The 20,090-nt window shown below is 40.2% G+C and overlaps 1 protein-coding gene and 1 long non-coding RNA gene across 4 annotated transcripts; both read left to right on the top strand.

Annotated features, from left to right (window-relative positions):
- The first annotated feature begins 798 nt into the window (after positions 1-798).
- Positions 799-4,482, top strand: LOC124855937. The gene is made up of 3 exons (XR_007035189.1): positions 799-852; positions 3,329-3,515; positions 4,170-4,482. It is a non-coding gene; the product is annotated as an uncharacterized LOC124855937 (long non-coding RNA).
- A 693-nt stretch (positions 4,483-5,175) lies between these two features.
- On the top strand, positions 5,176-11,664 carry colec11 (collectin sub-family member 11). 3 transcript variants are annotated; one of them, XM_047345699.1, is made up of 7 exons: positions 5,176-5,242; positions 5,506-5,673; positions 5,784-5,855; positions 6,279-6,350; positions 10,331-10,384; positions 10,505-10,600; positions 10,735-11,664. In XM_047345699.1, the coding sequence occupies exons 2-7, from the start codon at positions 5,535-5,537 to the stop codon at positions 11,142-11,144; spliced, it is 843 nt and encodes a 280-aa protein (XP_047201655.1). In that variant the 5' UTR covers positions 5,176-5,242; positions 5,506-5,534; the 3' UTR covers positions 11,145-11,664. The 3 variants fall into 3 exon arrangements, with proteins under 3 accessions (XP_047201655.1, XP_047201656.1, XP_047201654.1); XM_047345700.1 differs by having other exon boundaries at positions 5,186-5,242; positions 5,509-5,673; positions 10,753-11,664; XM_047345698.1 differs by having other exon boundaries at positions 5,186-5,242; positions 5,509-5,673.
- The last annotated feature ends 8,426 nt before the right edge of the window (positions 11,665-20,090 follow it).

The following is a 20,090-nucleotide window of genomic DNA, read 5'->3' as shown; positions in this document are numbered from 1 at the left end:
CCTTAAAATTATCTCGTGTATGTGTCTTTTAAGTCCATAAAGCCAGGGTTGCCTACACAAAGTTTTCATGGGGCTGGCCAGACGGGGGCCACGGATAGGGCGGAGCATTTGAAATCAAAATGGCCCGGGGTCAGCTCAGCTCGTGCACCCATTATCTACCTTTGCTACATCTTCTTTTTCCCTGTTTATTTCATACCTGTAATAAACAACTTTGTACCTGTGTAGTTTAGCCATTAACTATCTTGGTAGTTAAGTGTTTTTCATTATTTATGTAAAAAAAGTTAAATTCTGAATTTCTATTAACAGTTTATATTGGATTCTGTTTCCATTTATTTTGGCTCTGATGGCTCCAGGTCAGTTACCCTCTTTGCCTGTTTGTATCCAGTGTTACATGCTTGTCAGATTGGTCTAACGGCCATGGAGGTGGGACCCAAACGGCAAGGCCAAAATGATCTGTGGAAGCTTCTTTTTATTTTAGTGCCAAACGGGTAACAAACCAAACAGAACCACCAACACTAAACAATGGATAACACACTACTTAAATATAAATTAATCTAAATTGGAAGAAACCATCAACAGGACTGCCATCAATAAGGATTGATAACATCACAACAATACTTACATTAAATAAGAACAAACAAAACAATGCATTATTTACAAACTCATACAAACTAAACATACTTTAATTTCACTCCAATAATTATTACAAGATCAACATATAAAGCATAATCTTGCTAGACCACCCCCCTCTAAATCCACTTCCTGGTTTGTACTATCACAGAACTAATAAATTGTATGCAAACCCCTGGGGAATGTTTTGTCTGCGCACATGGGAGATAGAAAATGGCAGAGGTAAGTTTTTATTAAAAAAAAAACAAAAACAAAACAAAAACTTTCATTTCAGTTAGTTAAGACAATTTATATACTATTGCAGCTAAAATCAATATTGAAATGCTAAAAGATAAACTTAACAGAGGGAATGCCAAGATGAAGCCCTCCAACTCAGTGAATGACACGCCAAGATACACACACACACATTCCAAGCAAACAAATAAACTAACTAAAAAAAACAGTTGCTGTATTGTTCTTTAGCTGTGCTGTACATATGGGTTTTTACTAACAAACAGTCATGGATCTACAAGATAAATGTAACAGCGACTCATTGTTACATCCAGATTATGTATTTACACATTTTGTTCCATCCTATTTGGTATCTGTGAACAAACCATTTAATAGATAAACCATAGTGGATGTGTTTTTTGTAGTTAAGCATTTTCACAAATTGTTAAGATAAACACTCAAAAAATACCTAAATCACATTGTTTCAATTGGTAATTTAATTTATTTTCTAAAAATATTACCTGCTTGCCCAAGTTTGTTCTTGAAATATGACTGATTCCCATAAAACCAAATCAAGTGATCTTTGATTAGTTTATTATTTATCTGACTCACATAAGCGGAATTCTTTACAATTGACCAAGAGTAAATAAAGAAAATTACTTTAAATCTGCAGATGTCAAAACGGCAGCATCTCCTGGCAGGATAAACCATTAAATGGTCAGCAGCAAAAAATGCCCAATGACAGACGGCTCCATTTCATACCAGAAACTGTTGGTTACAAACCAACCAAAATTACACAGGTATTATATAGCAAAGCAGAGGAATCCACAACATCATTTCAGGAGTTTTTTATGCTGCATTTGCAATGTATGACAGACTTCTACATTTTTCTTTACTATTAGTAACCAAAATATGACAAAAGCACAAATAAATAATAAATTCAGTTTGATTATATTTATTCTCTCTTCTCTTATTGATAAGAATCTTTATAAATTTGAAGCTAATGATGCTATTCCTCCTTGATTATTTAAAGAGGTTTTCCTCACTGTAGGGCCTTTGGTCCTTGGTCTTTTTAATAGCGGTCTGTCCTCTGGTGTGGTCCCTGAAGAGTTTAAACATGCAGCTGTCCAGCCTCTGACTAAGAAACCCACTCTTGACTCCTCTGTTCTTGTTAATTATAGGCCCATTTCCAAACTGCCATTTCTTTTGAAAATCCTTGAGAAGGTAGTCTACAACAATTAGACTTGAAAGTACAGAACATTTTAGAGGATTTTACAGTCTGGATTTAAATCTGTACATAGCACAGAATCAGCCCTTTCAAAAGCTTTACGATATTTGTTTAGCAACTGACTCTGGTGACTGTGTTGTCCTCGTGCTTTGAGATTTTTGATTGAATGGACCATAGAATTTCGCTTTCTCGTAAGGAGCAATTGGGGGCGGCATCAATGGTACAGATCTAGACTGGTTTAGTACCTACTGAGCTGAGAGTGCTTTCTGTGTCTGCCTTGGAGACCATGTGCCTTCTCTGCTCCTTTCTTGTGTGGAGTCCTGCAGGACTTTATGCCCCCTTGCTCTTCACACTGTACCTGCTTCCTCTTGGCTCTATTTTTAGAAAATATGAAATCTTCTTTCATGACACCCAGATATGTCCAGCTAAAGACAAAGGAATCCACCTCTCTGAGCACTCTGTTTTCATGTCTGGATGACATAAAAGCTTGGATGGTCCTTGGATGCTTCACTGAGATGTCCCTCATAGATGTTGCTTCCTTATTCCAGTACATCAGGCCAACTGTTACTAACCTAGGAGTCAAAGTGGATGCTGAACAACAGTTAGAAAATCAGAGCAGTTGTTTAATCCAGGTATTTCCATTTGAGGCAGCTGGCTACATTAAAGGCAATTCTATCTCAGCTGCATTTTAAAACAGTAATCCACACTTTTGATACCACTCAGCTGAATTATTGTAACACACTTCATAAAGAAATCAGTGATTCCTCTTTCTCTCAGCCTCAGAGGGTCCAGAATGCTGCAAACCTTTTAACTGGAACACAAATGTTTGACCGCATATTTCCGATTTTAGCCTTGTTGGGTCCCTGTACATTTTAGATTGATTTTAAAATTATTTCATTGGCTTTTAAAGCTCTTAATGGCCTTGCTCCACTCTACCTGTTGGAGCTGCTACATAAACAGACCTTTCCGTTCTCTCAGGTCAACTGATCAGCTGCTCCTGAGCATACCAAAGATGAAGCGTAAGCTTAGACCAGACTGTGCTTTTGCTGCAGCGGCTCCTAAATTATGGAATGATCTTCCCTTGGACATCAGACAGGCCTCTTCCTTGTCTGCTTTGAAATCCTTTCTTGAAACCCATCTCTTCTCCTTGGCCTTTGACACCATCTGAGATGTTGACTTTTAAATAGTTTTTTCCTTATTCTGCCTGAATCTATGATTATTTTATTATTTTAATTCAGGGATTTTTTTGTTAATGTTTAGGTCCTGATTTTATTGTTGGTGCAACAAGAGTATGGAGATGGACTCTACCCGTCCTGGACCCCTCTTTGGTGGTGCCACTGTCTAAAACTGCAGCAAAGTAATGAAAGGAGAACCCCTGACCACCTCACCGCCTTTGATGAAATGACTGCAACTGCTGCCTTGAGAGTCATGAATATTTGAAAAGCAGGTAATCTGAAACTTTTGGGGGTAATTTTGAAGGAGACACTCAATCCACAGCTGAAACACTGGCTGCCACAGGGTTTGTAAATCTAATTAGAACACTGGATACTCCCACATTGGACCGTATCTGATTACTGACCCAAGATGACAGCATGTTGAACAGCGGCCTTACGTTTTTTGATACTATTTTAAGTTCAGCTTAGTGACTTCAAGCAGTCCTAAACACATGATTCAAAGGCACCACCACAAACAGACATACAATGAAATTGTTGAGATACTACAACGTGTCCTCTGTACATTAGTGCCAGCACATTACACCGGTTTATACTCCCTAATTTATGGACTATGGCTCCCTCAAGTGGTCGTATTGTAGAGGTGAGAAACATGTTAAAAACCAAACTGCACAGCTGGTGGCAAGTTTAGGTTCTACATATGCATAATGAATTAAAATCTCACCAGAATTCAATCATTTCAATGGAAAAGTTTAGTGGAAGGACAAAGGGTGGCACATTGTGAAGCAAACTCCCATTCAGAGTTTGGGAAATATTAACAAAGCATGGACTGCAGCTGGAGTCAGAGATTCAAGAACCAGGAAGTTTTAGAGCACTTAATGCTTCTCTCTGCTGAAAAGCTTTATGGAGATGCTGATTTAATTTCCCAGCAGGATTTGGCACCTGCCCACACCGACCATGCTATCACTGCACTGGATGAGAGACATCAGAACCAACAATTCAGATGAGCTGAAGGCTGCTATTAAAGCAAACTGGGTTTCCTGAACACCTCAGCAGGGAGCAAGGAGCCCCAACCAAGAACTGAGTTCTGATACTGTACATTAAATGGACATACTGTTCAGTAGAACCAAAAAACTTGTTTGTCGTCTGATGTAAGACTCAAATTTTCTGAAAAATTATTTTCTTTTTATTAGCTGTAAACCATAATCATCAAAATAAACACAAATAATCTCTTAAAATATATCACTCTGTGGGTAATGAATCTATATCTGAGTTTTGCTTTTTGCACTGAATTAGTGAAATGAATTACCTTTTCAATTATCTTCTAATTTATGAAGGTTTACCTGTGCATAAAACAGGGAATTTAACTTAATTTTAGTTTTTTTCAGCATGAACTACCTCAATAAAACAATAGTTTTTTACAAGGTTTTAAAAAAAATATATAATCAGTTTGTAAAAAATGGTAATTTTGACAAATTGTTAGCTAATGTATAAATGATGATGCACATTTTTGTTAAAATTATTTAAAACATTGTTAAATGAGCAAACATCTACACTAAATTGCACAGGAAACTGATATAGCATTTTAATTTCTTGACAGAATTTAAGCCCCTAAACAAAGCCAGACACTGTTAAAGTCATACGACGCTCTGTTGTATGTAAAGGTCTATGTGACTAATTAAGAACAATAAAAAATGTGATTACACTGAGTCTGTGTATTTATCAGACTTCACTGACATCCATCACAGACTTCTTTCTCAGCCAATTATCTGCAGGGGCCCCAAATGCTTCAGGACTTTATCTGTGAACTGTTTATAACTGTCCTATCACAAACACACACACACACACACACACACACACACACACACACACACACACACACACACACACACACCCCGTAGGAGGAACAGGAATACTTTTCAGTAGCACCGCCAGCAATCAAAGCTCCTGCAGATCTTGGGAAGCTGGAACAACCTGTCCAGTCTACAAAATACTTTTCAGGGTAAGCATTGCATTATTCTAGAAGACGGTGGAACTTAAAAATGTATTTTATTTGTATTTTTTACTACAAAGCAAATCATGTGTTTGGTCTCTGCATATAAAAATATGGAAACATGGATCTGGCTCTATATCATGATATGAACCTGCTAAAGGAAATTGTCTTGTTTCAAGACCATTAATAATGTTTAATCTAAACTTCAATATTTTAGATTTGAGATACTGCTTTCTTCCTCTAACCTGGTATTTTCTGATCATGTTCTTCAGTAGACGCACCACCCAGTCCATGTAGAAGAATGGCAGGATGGAAACTTTTACTCCATATGATTCTGATATCTGTGATGATGATGAGTTTATTGCAAGTGCAGATCTTATATGGACAACAAGTGGCAGAAGACTCGTGTACAATTCAGATCCTTGTCCCTGGACTCAAAGGCATGTCATCACACTGTGCATGATGTCTTACTAATCTTCTCAACACATTAAACATATTAAGGGTGAAAGTGAAATATGTCTGGTTTGATTTTGATTTTCTGCTGCTAAAGGAGAACCAGGAGAAAAAGGACAAAAAGGAGCACCTGGCAGACCGGGAAAAGTTGGCCCACCAGGAGAGAACGGTAAACCTTCATGTTGCTTTCTGAAGTTTAATTTTGTAGGCTCAAGTTGTCTCCCTAAAGCCTCTCTTCTAAATTTTAAGGGAAGCAGCAGTTACTGAGCAAAGATCACATTTCTTGTGCTGATAATGTCCTGTCAAGTTGCTTACAGACCAGCCAGAGATCCCCATGTGTTTACATTTGGGTGAAAAGTTGGAGGAGGAACAGTTTGTGGAATGCAAGCTTATGGACAAGTGTTTACCGGAGTGATTAATGAAGAGTGAAGGATGTTTTCAGATTGTAACACTGCATGATTTAAATATATTATGGTTTAGAAGATTACAACAAACATTTTTAAAGTAGAACTATAATAAATAAATAAAGTAATTGGAAATGAGTGGCTTTTTAAAAAGTTTGGAATGTCTTTAAAAAGGGCTGCTTTTCCAGGACAACTTGGACTTAAAGGACAAAAAGGAATTATGGGACGTCACGGAAAATTCGGCCCAAGTGGAATAAAAGGTAGCACAATTATAGTGCTGGTCAGAAGGTTACATAAACTCATCACATGGTTCCCTCTAAACCACACAGAGTTCAAATAATACATACAGGCTCAATTACATTAATTTAATTTAATTCAATTCAACTATACTTTATGAACCCTGAAGGCAATTAAATTTCCTTGTAATTCAAACTATACAAGTAACTTAAAAGAGTCATTATAGATGGTGATGGCTGTGGGCAGTGAGGATCTCCTGGTGAGGATCTCCTTATTGGTCTGGATTATAGTGAATCTGAAGAAGCCTCTGACTGAAGCCACTGTTGTTGTATTACAGTGTTATGAAGAGGATGAGCTGGATGGTCTATCATAATCTAGAGAGGTTCCACAACATCCACTAATATCTGGATAAGTCTCCCATAGCTAGCTGTTGAGAAAACACATGACATTTGTCGCCATAAATAAGCCACGGATATGATTCTGGATATTTAGACACCCTTCTTGTCAGAGCTGGTGTAACTTATTTAAACTGGTTAGTATCCTGGTACAGTCCCAGCTTTCAAGCATAGTTCATAAATTTTCAGTATGGTTGAAGTCATGGCCATCCAGAAGCTTTAGCCATTCCAAAACCAGTCTGGAAATCAGATTGGGATCATTATGTTTCGGAAAACTTAATAATGTCAGAGTTTCAATTGTCTTGTTTTTGATTTGAAGTGAATTTGGACATAATAATTAATCTTCAGTTATTCCACTCACTCCCCAGTCAACAATCCCTTCTAAGACCCATTTACTATCCACATGGAATTGTCTGCAGGTTTCCTTATGATCACGTGCTATTTTCCCATAGAACTTTGGTGCAGGATAACTCTGGGTAACAAGCAGGACCTTGATATGTTGCCAATTTTTGACATAATTCCCTGAGACCCATTTCAGTTGCAGCATACGGAGCCCACACACACATGTTGGCGGGATGCAATGCACCAGTATGAATGGCAACAAAGAAACCCCCATCATAAAACTGCCATACATGGCAGCTGATAATCTGTTCATAGGTTTGAAAACCTTATATTGATTTTAACAAATATTTTTCTGGTCAATGTGGCCAAACAGCTCCATCTTCATCTTGTCTGCTCATAAAACTTTCCTCTTGAAGGTATCAGGGATTGATAACTAGCTTTCTGTACTCATCGTACTTGTCGTACTCCACTTTATCCGGGACCGGGTCGCTGGGGCAGCAGACTCAGCAGAGACATCCAGACGTCCCTCTCCCCAGACACCTCCTCCAGCTCCTCCGGGGGGAGCCCAAGGTGTTCCCAGGCCAGCGGAGAGACATAGTCCCTCCAGCGTGTCCTGGGCCGTCCCCTGGGCCTCCTCCTGGTGGGATGTGCCTGGAACACCTCCACAAAACACATGTGGACCTGTTGGGCAAACTCCCATGATCCCTCGAGTATCCTGCAGAGAGTATAGAGCTGGTCCAGTGGTCCAAGGTCGGGACGAAAACCAAACTGCTCCTCCTGACGCCGAGGTTCGACTATCGGCTGGGCAGTCCTCTCCAATACCCTGGCGTAGGCCTTACCAGGAAGGCTGAGGAGTGTGATTCCCCTATAGTTGGAACACACCATCCAGTCACCCTTCTTATGTCTGCCAGTCCAGAGGCACTGTCCCCGACCGCCACGCAATGTTGAAGAGGCGTGTCAACATGACAGCTCCACAACATCCAGAGACTTGAGGTACTCAGGGCGGATCTCATCCACCCCCGAAGCCCTGCCACCGTAGAGCTTTTTAATCACCTCGGTGACTTCAGCCTGGGTGATGAAAGAGTCCAACCCCAAGTCCACAGCCTCTGTTTCCACCAGGGAATGCGTGATGGCAGGATTGAGGAGATCCTCGAAGTACTCCATCCACCGCCTGATAATGTCCCCTGTCAAGGTCAGCAGCCTTCCACCACCAATGTAAACAGTGTTGGTGAAGCACTGCTTCCCCCTCCTGAGGCGCCGGACAGTTTGTCAGAATCACTTTGAGGCCAACCGGTAGTCCTTCTCCATGGCCTCACCGAACTCCTCCCAGGCCTGAGTTTTTGCCTCTGCCACAGCCTGGGCCGCGGCACGCTTGGCCCCACGGTACCCGTCAGCCGCCTCAGGAGTCCCACTGCCAGACTGCCAGACATTCCCAGCAGACCTTCACTAGGCGCTTGGGCCTGCCAAGTCTGTCCGGCGTTCTCCTCTTCCAGTGGATCCAACTTGCCACCAGGTGGTGATCAGTGGACAGCTCAGCCCCTCTCTTCACCAGAGTGTCCAAAACATGCGGCCGAAGGTCTGACGATACAACAACAAAGTCGATCATTGACCTCCTGCCTAGGGTGTCCTGGTGCCAAGTGTACTGATGCACACCCTTATGTTTGAACATTGTGTTCATTATGGACAATCCGTAACTGGCACAGAAGTCCAATAACGAAACATCACTCGGATTCAGATTGGGGAGGCCATTCCTTCCGATCACACCTCTCCAGGTGTCACTGTCGTTTCCCACGTGGGCGTTGAAGTCCCCCAGCAAAATAATGGAGTCCCCGGGAGGGGCACTATCCAGCACCCCCGACAGGGACACCAAGAAGGCCAGGTACTGGCCAGGTACTGACCACTACCGCTCAGCCCGTAGGCCGAAGCTACAGTCAGAGACCTGTCCCCAACCCGAAGGCGCAGGGATGCAACCCTCTCATCCACTGGGGTAAACCCCAACACGAGACGGCTGAACTGGGCGGCAACAAGCAAACCCACCCCAGCCACTAGCATTTCGTTTATCCTAAATGGTCAAAAATTATTGTGGTAAGAATGGTGATTTATCATCCTAAAGACTGATGGTGTGGTTACGATTGTTTCTTTGCTTTTTGACATTTGTTTTCCACTGTTGGTTCCATAAGAGCATCAATAAATATAAACATATTGGACAATATGGTCCAATATGCTTATATCCGGCCAATATATCCGGCTTCCTCCCACAGTCCAAAGACATGCCTGTTAGGTTAATTGGTCTCTCTAAATTGCCCTTATGTGTATGAATGAGTGTGTGCGTGGTTGTTTGTGTGTTGCCCTGCGATGGACTGGTGACTTGTCCAGGGTGTACCCTGCCTTTCGCCCATAGACTGCTGGAGATAGGCACCAGCTCTCCCGCGACCCACTATGGAATAAGCGGTAGAAAATGACTGACTGACTGACAGTTTGATGTAGTTATTGTGTTTAGCACAAAATGTGCAGAACGTAACGTAACTGGTGTACTATAAGTAGTAGACAACAATTTAAGTAACATTAATATTCAGTTTTATCCTCATTTGATTATAGATCCTATTAAAAATCATGATAACATTTTAGGTTCATATCAACCATGCCTGAATGGATTTGTCTTGTACACATGGGGCATTGACAACAGTTTGAAGGTGCTGATTTTAGCCGGACTTATTTTTTTGGTTTATACCCTCTTAGTCAGCAGTGATGTTAAACTCAGTCACTGTGGACAATAACAGTAGTGTCCTAGCATCTTCCAGTTTAAGGTAGACCTAAGCTTTGGCGGTTCCTGAAGTTCCTCCAACTTCTGGTATAACTTAAACTTCAACCATACAAGAAATCTGTTTGATTAAAGCAGATCTGTGTCACAAAACCAACTAAATTGAATTAAGTCCAATTCTGCAAAGAATAGTGGTCAAATATCCAAACAGTCTGTGTGAATGTCTAAATTTAGGCCTGCATGTATTTTTTTAACACTGTGCGGAGAAAATCTGCATAAACTTCTTGTTTTTAAAATTCATCATGGTTGGATTTTGAATTATTATTCCACAATAGAAAAAACAATGCCTTATATGCGCCACTAATATGATATTCATGCTGACAATAAGTGTATTTAAACTTCTGACTTACACTGTATTTGAGATGAATATTATGCCTACCTGTTCAATAATATATTAGTTTTGTAAAGCATTCCTCTTGCTGAAAAAATGATCTTTTTATCTGAGGGGTTAAGGGCGACATGGGTGACCCTGGTCCAAGAGGCCCTAACGGAGAACCAGGTGAGATATGAAGCTATTTTATTCAGTTTGCTAAATTCATTACTACAGGGTTAGACAGACATATTTGCTGAAAATGAATAAAGTCCCAGTGTGATAATCCCCCTCTTTTTTCCCTATCAGGTGTCCCATGTGAGTGCACACCAATGAGAAAGATGATTGGAGAAATGGACATTGTTGTGGCCCAGCTGTCCTCAGAACTGAACTTCATTAAAAATGGTATACTCCACACATTCTTCACACAAACACATTGTTACATATATTTGTCATTAAACATAATAACTGCTCGTCCAACTACAATTGGTGGGCATGTCAATTAGAAATTCATAGAAAATGAAGTGCTCATTTTACAGCACTGCCCTCCCCTGCAGCTGTTGCAGGCATAAAAGAGACAGACAGTAAGGTCTATCTGTTGGTGAAGGAGGAGAAGCGCTACACCGACGCAGAGGCTTACTGCCAGGTGAGGGGAGGGCATCTGGCCATGCCGAAGGATGACGGAGCTAACGCAGCTATTGCAGGGTACATAACAGAAGCAGGCCTGAGCAGAGTCTACATTGGCATTCACGACCTGGACCGTGAAGGCGTTTTCACCTACGTGGACCGCTCTCCCATGACAACCTTCAGCAAGTGGAGAAAAGGGGAGCCCAACAACGCCTATGATGATGAGGACTGTACTGAGATGGTGGCGTCTGGGGAGTGGACTGATGTGGCGTGCCATCCCACCATGTTCTTCATTTGTGAATTTGATAAAGACTCTGTGTGATTTTGATCAACAAAGTGAGAGAGAATGTGGATAAAACCAGGCACAACTTGATGTACTGTTTGAGATCATGCTTCCTGTAAATATAAAGAAAACAACATGCAAGTTGTACAAAACAAAAGGATGTTCTGTTTTATTATGGATTTAACAAGCTAATTATTTTCTGAGCTTGCAGGATCTTGAAGTTTGTTTTAAATTCTTCTTATTCTAATCATATCCTCAGTACCATATTCTGCAATTCTTTAACATTTGCAGCTACATGCCATTGTATTGAGTTTTCATGGTATGCAAATATCCTGTAAAAGTCTCATTGACAAATAGGGCAAATAAGCAGAGGGCTATAGATTGTGTGGAAAAATATCCAATTAAAAAACACATTTTGGTTCCGGCTGAGTGCTTTTAATCAAAAAGAAAGCAGCATGCATTCAGCATTTATATTCAACATGGTAAGAAATGTGCAGGTTGCTGTACAATAAACATTGATGGATACAACACACAAAAATAAATTATGTTTTACAGCTGATCTGGCTGTTTTTATTTAACACTGCAGATGCACAAAACCTTCAGACTGACCATAACAAGAGGAGGAAAACAGCAACATAACAATTTCTGTTTACATGTTTACCTGCAAGAAGTCTGTGCTTCACAGATAGTTTTGACAGATAATTTCACTTCACTTATACCTCTTTCAAATTTCTGAAGGTTATCACGCTCCACTACCTATGTGCAATACATTTAATGAATGAATATTAATGCTTCAGGGTACACAAACACAAAGGCAACAGGAAATATCCCCCATATTCAATTGTCAAGTTGAATCATATTGATTTAAAAGCACGTTTCAAAATGAGTGTTCATCAAAGTCCTGTCCAGGGTGTACCCCGCCTCCCGGCCATTGACTGCTGGAGATAGGCACCAGTTTCCCCGCGACCCACTATGGGAGAAGCGGTATAGAAAATGACTGACTGTTCATCAAAGTGCTGCACAGGTAGAAGAATGGCTTTATACGAGCAAAACCAAAAAAAAGACAACCAAAACAACATTGTATAATATGAAAGTACATCTCAGAAAAAAAAAAACAAAAAAAGACTTTCACCAAGTCTGATATTACAGAATAAAAAATTTATTTTAAGGCGCTGTGTGTGGGTGAAATCCTAACTTAACAGAATGAGGTAGACTGCTACAGGGTTAATGTGCTCCTCTGTACTGTAATCTGCTCCTGATACACCCAGGACCATCAGAATATCTGACCAATGTTCAGATAGTCAGGGAGCAGCCGAACAAAATCACCACCCACAGTGGATTACCTTCCTCCATCCCGCATCCTTCAACTGTTAAACCCAACTAACTCCATGCCCCTCTTCATGATGTCCATGAATCTTCAAACAGTAAATCTTTAAAATGAAATCTGAAATTGACAGGCAGTAAAAGCAGATTAGCCTTATACCCACATATTGAAAGTGGTAATTACAGGTCAGAGCTCCACATCTCTGGATATTGTTTAAACTCATATTTTTTAAAATAATCTACAGCATGGTTGTTGGATTTTAATCAAAAACAGTGTTAAACCAAAGGTCTGCCAGTGGCGATAATGTCAAAATTCAAAAGAGTATATTGTTAAAGGAGTGTTACGCAAAATTGTCATGTTTTTGCCAAGCTTCTAACCCACACATGAAAAACTCTCAGGAGACAGAGTTCAAAGTTTAACAGATTTATTGCAATGCAAAGTAGATGATGACGTCTGGATCTGGATGGGGGTTCCTTGAACAAGGGCAGAGGGGAATGAAATAAGAGTGAAGAGAGGTGAGAATCTGAGAGTTTGTTTTAATGGCCGGAGGTTGATTTATGCCAGGGAGGTGTTAACAGAGTCAGGGAGGTGTTGGTCCATGCGGTGAGCTGGGTCGCGGAATGGAGTTCATAGTGGAACATTAGAGGACACACAGGTTAAGGCTTGGCGGTTCCAAGGGGTAGGAGCTTAAGGTTACCAGTTATGGAAGGCAGCTGTCTGTGAGGGTCTGGCAAAGCCTTGGCAAAATACCTGGAGAAGGAGCAAGGACAAAACGTGTTAGACTTGGTCTTTCTTTAAAGAGCATAACCTCTAGGTAGGCCGGTGGAACTTTATCACAAAGGCAAAACACTCAGGTGAAGATGTGCTGGCAGCATGCCCTCTTAAACCTCTCAGCTGATGATGATGATGATTAACACCTGTCACCTCTAGCCTCCAGAGCTCTAGCGGCACCTAGGGTTTAAGTATTATAAATAGCAGGCAAAACAGAACAGTAAATGTCTCAACGACACCGACAGACATTTTGCCTACTTGAAAATATTTACAATATAAAAAGTGCAGTCATGGTGTCTTAACTAAACCATTTCCACCTTTGACTCTCATTAGGGAGTTTTTAGGCTAATATCTGCTAAAAACAGGCTGGGGTTGTGTACAGATATTGTATGCTTCTAATGGGTAAAATTATCAGGCAGCAAGGGATACATTTCCACTGTTATGCTGATGACACTCAGCTATATTTATTTATAAATCCTGATGAATCCAACCACTAAAAAATAGACTAAAGGCTTGTCTTGAAGAAATAAAAACCTGGAGGAATTTTCCGCTTCTAAATTCAGACAAGACAGATGTTGTCTTTGGACTGGAGTCTTTGAAAAAGAAACTGCTTATCATTAGGATGGAATTAAATTTACCACCAGTAACAAAGTGCTGGTGTTATATTTGATGAAGACGTGTCATTTAAATCCCATATTAAACAGGTTTCTACGATGTCCTCCTTCACTTCTGGAATATTGCCAAAATAAGAAATATCCTGTCCAGGGGTGACACTGAAAAACAAGTCAATGTATTTCTTACATCAAGGCTGGACTATTGTAATTCTTTAGTATGTCCACAAAATGGGGACATTTAACGCTGTCTCTCTCCTAGACATAGCAACCGGCTGAGCTTCTACTATGACTAACTACATGTGCTCTTTTCATCCTCTAGACTTGAAAACTGGCTCAGAGTTCATCTGCTTGACTGTGTTTCTCTCTTAGATGAAACCACTAAAGGAGCTCCTACTGCCATTAACATTTTGCCTTTCTTTCACATAGAGAGCACTCCTCAAATTTGAAGCGATACGGTATTGGTACTCAACGGTACCAATTTTTGGTACTTTTATGTATGTTTATGTGCTAGTAAATGTTATTTTGTTTAATAATAAAATCTCAAAATGTTTCTATTTAGCATATTCCTTTAGCTTTAGATTACGGCACGCATTCGCTGTGGCATTTTTTCGATAAGTTTCTGCAATGTCACAACATTTATTTCCACCCAGTGTTGCATTAGTTTTTCACCAAGATCTTGCATTGATGATGGTAGAGTCTGACCGCTGCGCAAAGCCTTCTCCAGCACATCCCAAAGATTCTCAATGGGGTTAAGGTCTGGACTCTGGTGGCCAATCCCTTTCTGAGAATAATGTCTCATGCTCCCTGAACCACTCTTTCACAGTTTGAGCTCGATGAATCCTGGCATTGTCATCTTGGAATATGCCCGTGTCATCAGGGAAGAAAAAATCCATTGATGGAACAACCTGGTCATTCAGTTTATTCAGGTAGTCAGCTGACCTCATTCTTTGAACACATACTATTGCTGAACCCAGACCTGACCACCTGCAGCAACCCCAGATCATAGCACTGCCCCCACAGGCTTGTACAGTAGGCACTAGGCATGATGGGTGCATCACTTCACCTGCATCTATTCTTATCCTGATGGGTTAGGGTTAGGGTTACCATCACTCTGGAACAGGGTAAATCTGGACTCATCGGACCATATGACTTTCTTCCATTGCTCCAGAGTCCAATCTTAATGCTCCCTAGCAAATTGAAGCCTTTTTTTTCCAGTTAGCCTCACTGATTACTGGTTTTCTTAAGGCTACACAGCTGTTCAGTCCCAATCCCTTGAGTTTCCTTCGCATTGTGCATGTGGAAATGCTCTTACTTTCACTATTAAACAGCCCGGAGTTCTACTGTTGTTTTCTTCGATTTGATTTCACCAAATGTTTAAGTGATCACCGATTACAATCATTCAGGATTTTTTTCCGGCCACATTTTTTCCTTGAAGACGATGGGTCCCCAATATCCTTCCAGTTTTTAATAATGCGTTGGACAGTTCTTAACCCAATTTTTGTTATTACCAAATGGGAGCCTCAAACCTATGGAGGACCAATCCTGACATACAGTAATTAAAAATAAAAGCAGAAATATATATATTTTGTTTTTTCTTTTCCTTAGCCATGCCTTTGTTCTTTTTACATTTCCTCGTCTGTCTTTTTCCTTTACCGTATGCATTTCTGCTTCATTATGCAAATGAGGAGGGCTGCCTTCTTCTCTCCAGCTCCTCTCCTATTGGTCAATATACAGGAAGGAGGAGGATCCATGTGCAGGCCGAGGGTGTGTCCCAATTCAGGGGCTGGATCCTTCCAAGTCCGTACTTGTGGGCTGATTACGTCACAGCGCGGCGCGGACGGTCTGTCGAATGCGGCCGACAAATGTGTCCTTCTTTTGCCCGATTTGAAGGATGACTTGTGAGTATCCATCGCGGTCCATCTTTTCCCATGATTCATTGCGGGTTGAAGCGGATTGGTCAAACAGGGGCAGCCATGGCGGACCACAGTGGCAGAAACTGTGAGTAAACTGTGAAAAATTACACTTTCTGTGACACAAATTAACTTTTACAATGTTTTTAGTGCGGGAATATAACTGTGTAGACGTAAAAAATCTGCTTGATTCATCAAGACATCGCTTAATTTCAAACGTGCTCCGACGTGTTCGGAGTTTTCCGCTCCCAACGTAGTACACACTGGTACACAAAAGTGATTTCTAACAGTTTGTGTTAGTATTATTTTAATAAAGGGAACACTTAAACGACACAATATAACTCCAAGTATATATATATATATATATATATATATACATATATATATATATATATATATATATATATATATATATATATATATAGATATATACCACCAGAACATGACTACTGTATGCAGGCAATTATAATATTATAGATGTGATTAATTTCTGAGGGGTATAACTAATTGTAATATTTTGTAAGCACCATCTTCTAATTCTGCATATTTATGATTACATCTAAGTGATGTGGTCCAGCCAGCCCTTTAAACTTGATGGATGATGACATGGACAGCAGAAAGAGGCATCACAAACATCTGCAGACCACCTGTGTGATGCTTCACTCACCATCCAGAAAGACAAACCACAGGTCTCAGTTGCAGCATCCCATTGTTGAGGTAAACTAATTATATCACTGATATCCTTGCGGCCTCAACCTCACCCAGTCCAGATGTTGTGAGAAAGAACACAGAAGAGCAGGAAATTAAGATTAACACAAGTTTAATTTGGTAAATAATAAGTCCAATGATTTCCAATGCAAAATTGAATACAAAAAGAATGATACAAAGAAAGAAAAATTACCTAAGGCCTTAGGGAGAGCTCAGGTCAGCAAAGCTAGGCTGTGTTCACCGAGTGGTCTCTCTCACAATCAGTATTAAAGCTTTTTATACCCTTAACGAACTTCAAAGCTGACTGCTGAAACTTCCTTTTAAGTAATTAGTTACGAAGCCACAGGTCTGTTATGGAGTTTTCTACATTCCTGTGTCCCCACTATAAATTAGTTAACCCCTATGGGAGTAGTTTATTGCCCATATCATGCCGAACAGCCCGCATTTACTGCTTACAGCTGCTGGCAAACATCCTGACCTGAGATTGACCCTTCCTCCAGCCTGAAGCCTGCTGTGACCTCTCTCTCCCTGCGGTCCCACATGTCATATCTCAGTTTTATGCTCACACAAGCAAACTTAACACATAGTATGAAACTAAATGATTTTAATTCTCAACACCATCCAAGTCTCTGACCTTGCGAGAGATTTAGCCACACCGCCAGAGACTTTCTGTTCAGAAAGACATCTGCCTTTTTGTTCTGTTGAAGAGGTTTTTCCAGAAACCGGTCACTCAGGTTGATCCTTCTGTCGCCATTGTAAATACTTGTACATAGTTTTATTTTATGCCTTTTGTGTCTTGTAATCTTGATCTGTTTGAATGTTCTTTTTTTCCACATTCTGTTTAAAATGCTATTTGTAATTTTCAAAATAAACTCTGTGTTTACAAATTTAAATGAAGTTGATGTGTTGGGACCATACAGCCATGGATTTCAACACTAAAACTCCGGTACATACTTTCCTGGAACTTTTCAAAATAAAGTGCATTAACCTTCTTCCAGCACAGCCAGGAAAGGGGGTAACTGTGGACTTCCTGTGGCGCCATAACCCAAATAAAAGCCCCCACCTTTCCACAAATCTTTCTCTTCCACACGGCCTTCCATAGGAACCGGTTAGGAGGGAAACACAGTGCGCTGAGGTCTTTTGCTGGCAAAAAGACATAAATTCAACTGGATCCGAAGCCATACGATCACCGATCGTATGCAAAGTTAAGTAGAATGAAATACTGTCTGTGTATCCGGTATTTTCATTCATGAACGGGGAAATTAAGATGTAAGAGTTGCTTACATTTTCTCTTCGAGGCCCCACAGAAGCAAACGGTGTTTGAGAGAAGCCCCGGTGGGGAAGCTGTTTCGACAAGCTGAGTCTGGAGGAAAGACTACGGCCCGCAACCGTGTTTATGGTAACAAACAGCTGGTTGACGGACCGAACGAGCCATCTTGCAAGCCTAGCTCAACGGAGCTAACTATTGTTCACCTTCTGATCGGGAGAAACTGAGGAAGTTAGCGGGAAGCTAACTCTTTGTTCACGACGGATATCTTCTTCAAACTTCGCCCTTGGACAACATTCCCTCAACAGGTTCAGAGGTTAGGTTTGGGCAGATTAACAGTTAGGATGAAATAATCTGAACGTTTTCATTCTATGAAGTTTGTTTTGTGGAACTTGGCGATCTTTAGCGCTAGTAGGCTAGCTACGGCCCGCGCCGGTTCCGTGTTCTTTGTATGTTTTAAAGCTAAGATAAACTTTATTTAAAGGGTGGTTTTAACCAGAACATTGCTCATAACGCGCCGTCCGCGCTTATGCATTTTAACCCTGGTATTTTAAAGGTATGTGTTGATTCTGGCGCTAAGTTATCTCTAGCTTAGCACTTTAGCTAGCTTCTTTGTTAGCCAACGGCCAGCCGGTAAGAACACGTGTGCTAGCATTAAGGCTAGTCAACAGAAAGGTTGTTAGTTTTCAAGCTAGTGAATAATAGTCCCTGAACATCATTTACTAGAGTTGATAACTAAGTAAACACCATTAAGCCCCATTTCTCCAGAAAGATTTGGCTCTTTTCCAAAATACTCAATAATATTTCTCCAAATATTATTTTAATAAATAAAGGCAGTTAATTAGACACCGTTGAGAATTAGTCATCCAGGAGGTTGGTTTTATTCAGCAGATCATTATTTAAAACATTATTTTATTAAAATAATAGTTAATCTCATCTTGCATTGTGAATGGTTGTCTAAACGTTTGCTGATTATTTTCTAAATTGGTTCCAAGACTAACTTAACTTCACTTCCAGATTCTTCAAGATAATCCTTGGTTCTCAAACATAAACATTGCATGGTAATGTTGCATCACTCTTTTGGTCATGATTTCTAATCATCTTTAATCAACTTGTTTATATTGTACATAGTCCATTAGTTGTCATTATTCTTTAATTCTGCTTGGTAGTTTAGTTGGATTGTTTTAGCCAAGTAAAGAGTTTGTTAATTGAAATATGTTTGACTTTGAGTTGACTTATTTTTGTTAATAAATTCTTGTATTTTAAGAAATTGTGTGAATTCATTCCATATATGTGCAGAGTGTATGCTGTTCAATAATGTCAGAGCTCGTCTCACACCTTTCTATTCTGTCCTAATACCATCGCCTTAACGGGGCTGGTATTCACAGGACAACCCTTAACAGACCGGAATATTATTTGATAAAATATTAATATTAAAATATTAATATTAAATAATATTCTCAGATTCATATTTACAATAGATGTATTGTTAGGTCAAATGGAAATAAAATGCATTGGTGACAAAAACAATTTTGAAATTTATTAGAACAGCTTAAAACTTTAAGAAACTATCTGAACAACACTTATTTATTTCTTATGTAGCACCTTATTTTGGTATCATTCTTTGGAAAACAGTCTGTCCATTCTCTGTGCCCTCCTCTCTCCTGGTTCTCTCTGTACCCTCGTGTCCTCCCTGATCAACTCCATCATCTCTGTCCCTCTTTCTTTTCTAACCCCTTCCTGCTGGCTCACTGTCTTCCTTCTCCACCTGGTTGCCCACCGCTCCGCTTGGCCCTGGAGTGTCCTCAGGGCAATTAGGACAGGAGGTGTTGTGGAAGGCCTCTGTCCCACCACCTCATCCATAAGGACAAACCAGGGCCAAGTAGCAGCAGTGGGCTTTTCACTGACTCCCTCTCCTGACCCTGGATACTTGCAATCCTAAAGTTATAAGGAAGAGGAAAACGCATGTCTAAGGAAAAAGAAAATATATATATTTCTGCTTTTATTTTTAATTATGTCAGGATCAGTCCTCCATACAAACCTATTTGCTTAACTTTTTTTTGGCCAGGCAGTGTATATAAACTTTAATGAATATATCATCCAGCCGTTTGTATTGTAACATCTCAGTTGTTTTAAACATTTCTTCTCCCTTGTTGGACGACGAGCTGCTATTATTTGTGCAATGATAATTGCTGGTTTTCTGACAGGTATATGACAGGTATCTTTACTAGATCACTGTGTAAAACCGAGATGTTTGCTCATGGTTTCTGTACTTTGACAATTTCATTTGTGCCCAAGCCTAGTAGTTAGGGCTGCTGCTTCACAGCCAGAAGGCCCTGAGTTCAGAGTTTGGTTGTATCCAAATACAGTTTGAAAAGAAAAACAGGGAAA

Source organism: Girardinichthys multiradiatus, chromosome 19 (genome assembly GCF_021462225.1).
Source record: "Girardinichthys multiradiatus isolate DD_20200921_A chromosome 19, DD_fGirMul_XY1, whole genome shotgun sequence".
NCBI classification, from domain to species: Eukaryota; Metazoa; Chordata; class Actinopteri; order Cyprinodontiformes; family Goodeidae; genus Girardinichthys; species Girardinichthys multiradiatus.
The sequence above is the reverse complement of the archived record's forward strand: the minus strand, read 5'-3'. Positions and strand labels throughout refer to the sequence as shown.

Coding starts and splice junctions, on each gene's coding strand:
- colec11 (XM_047345699.1), top strand. CDS start 5,535: ATGGCAGGATGGAAACTTTTACTCCATATGATTCTGATATCTGTGATG. Junction 6,351..10,330: donor CGGCCCAAGTGGAATAAAAG/GTAGCACAATTA, acceptor TTTTTATCTGAG/GGGTTAAGGGCGACATGGGT. Junction 10,385..10,504: donor AGGCCCTAACGGAGAACCAG/GTGAGATATGAA, acceptor TTTCCCTATCAG/GTGTCCCATGTGAGTGCACA.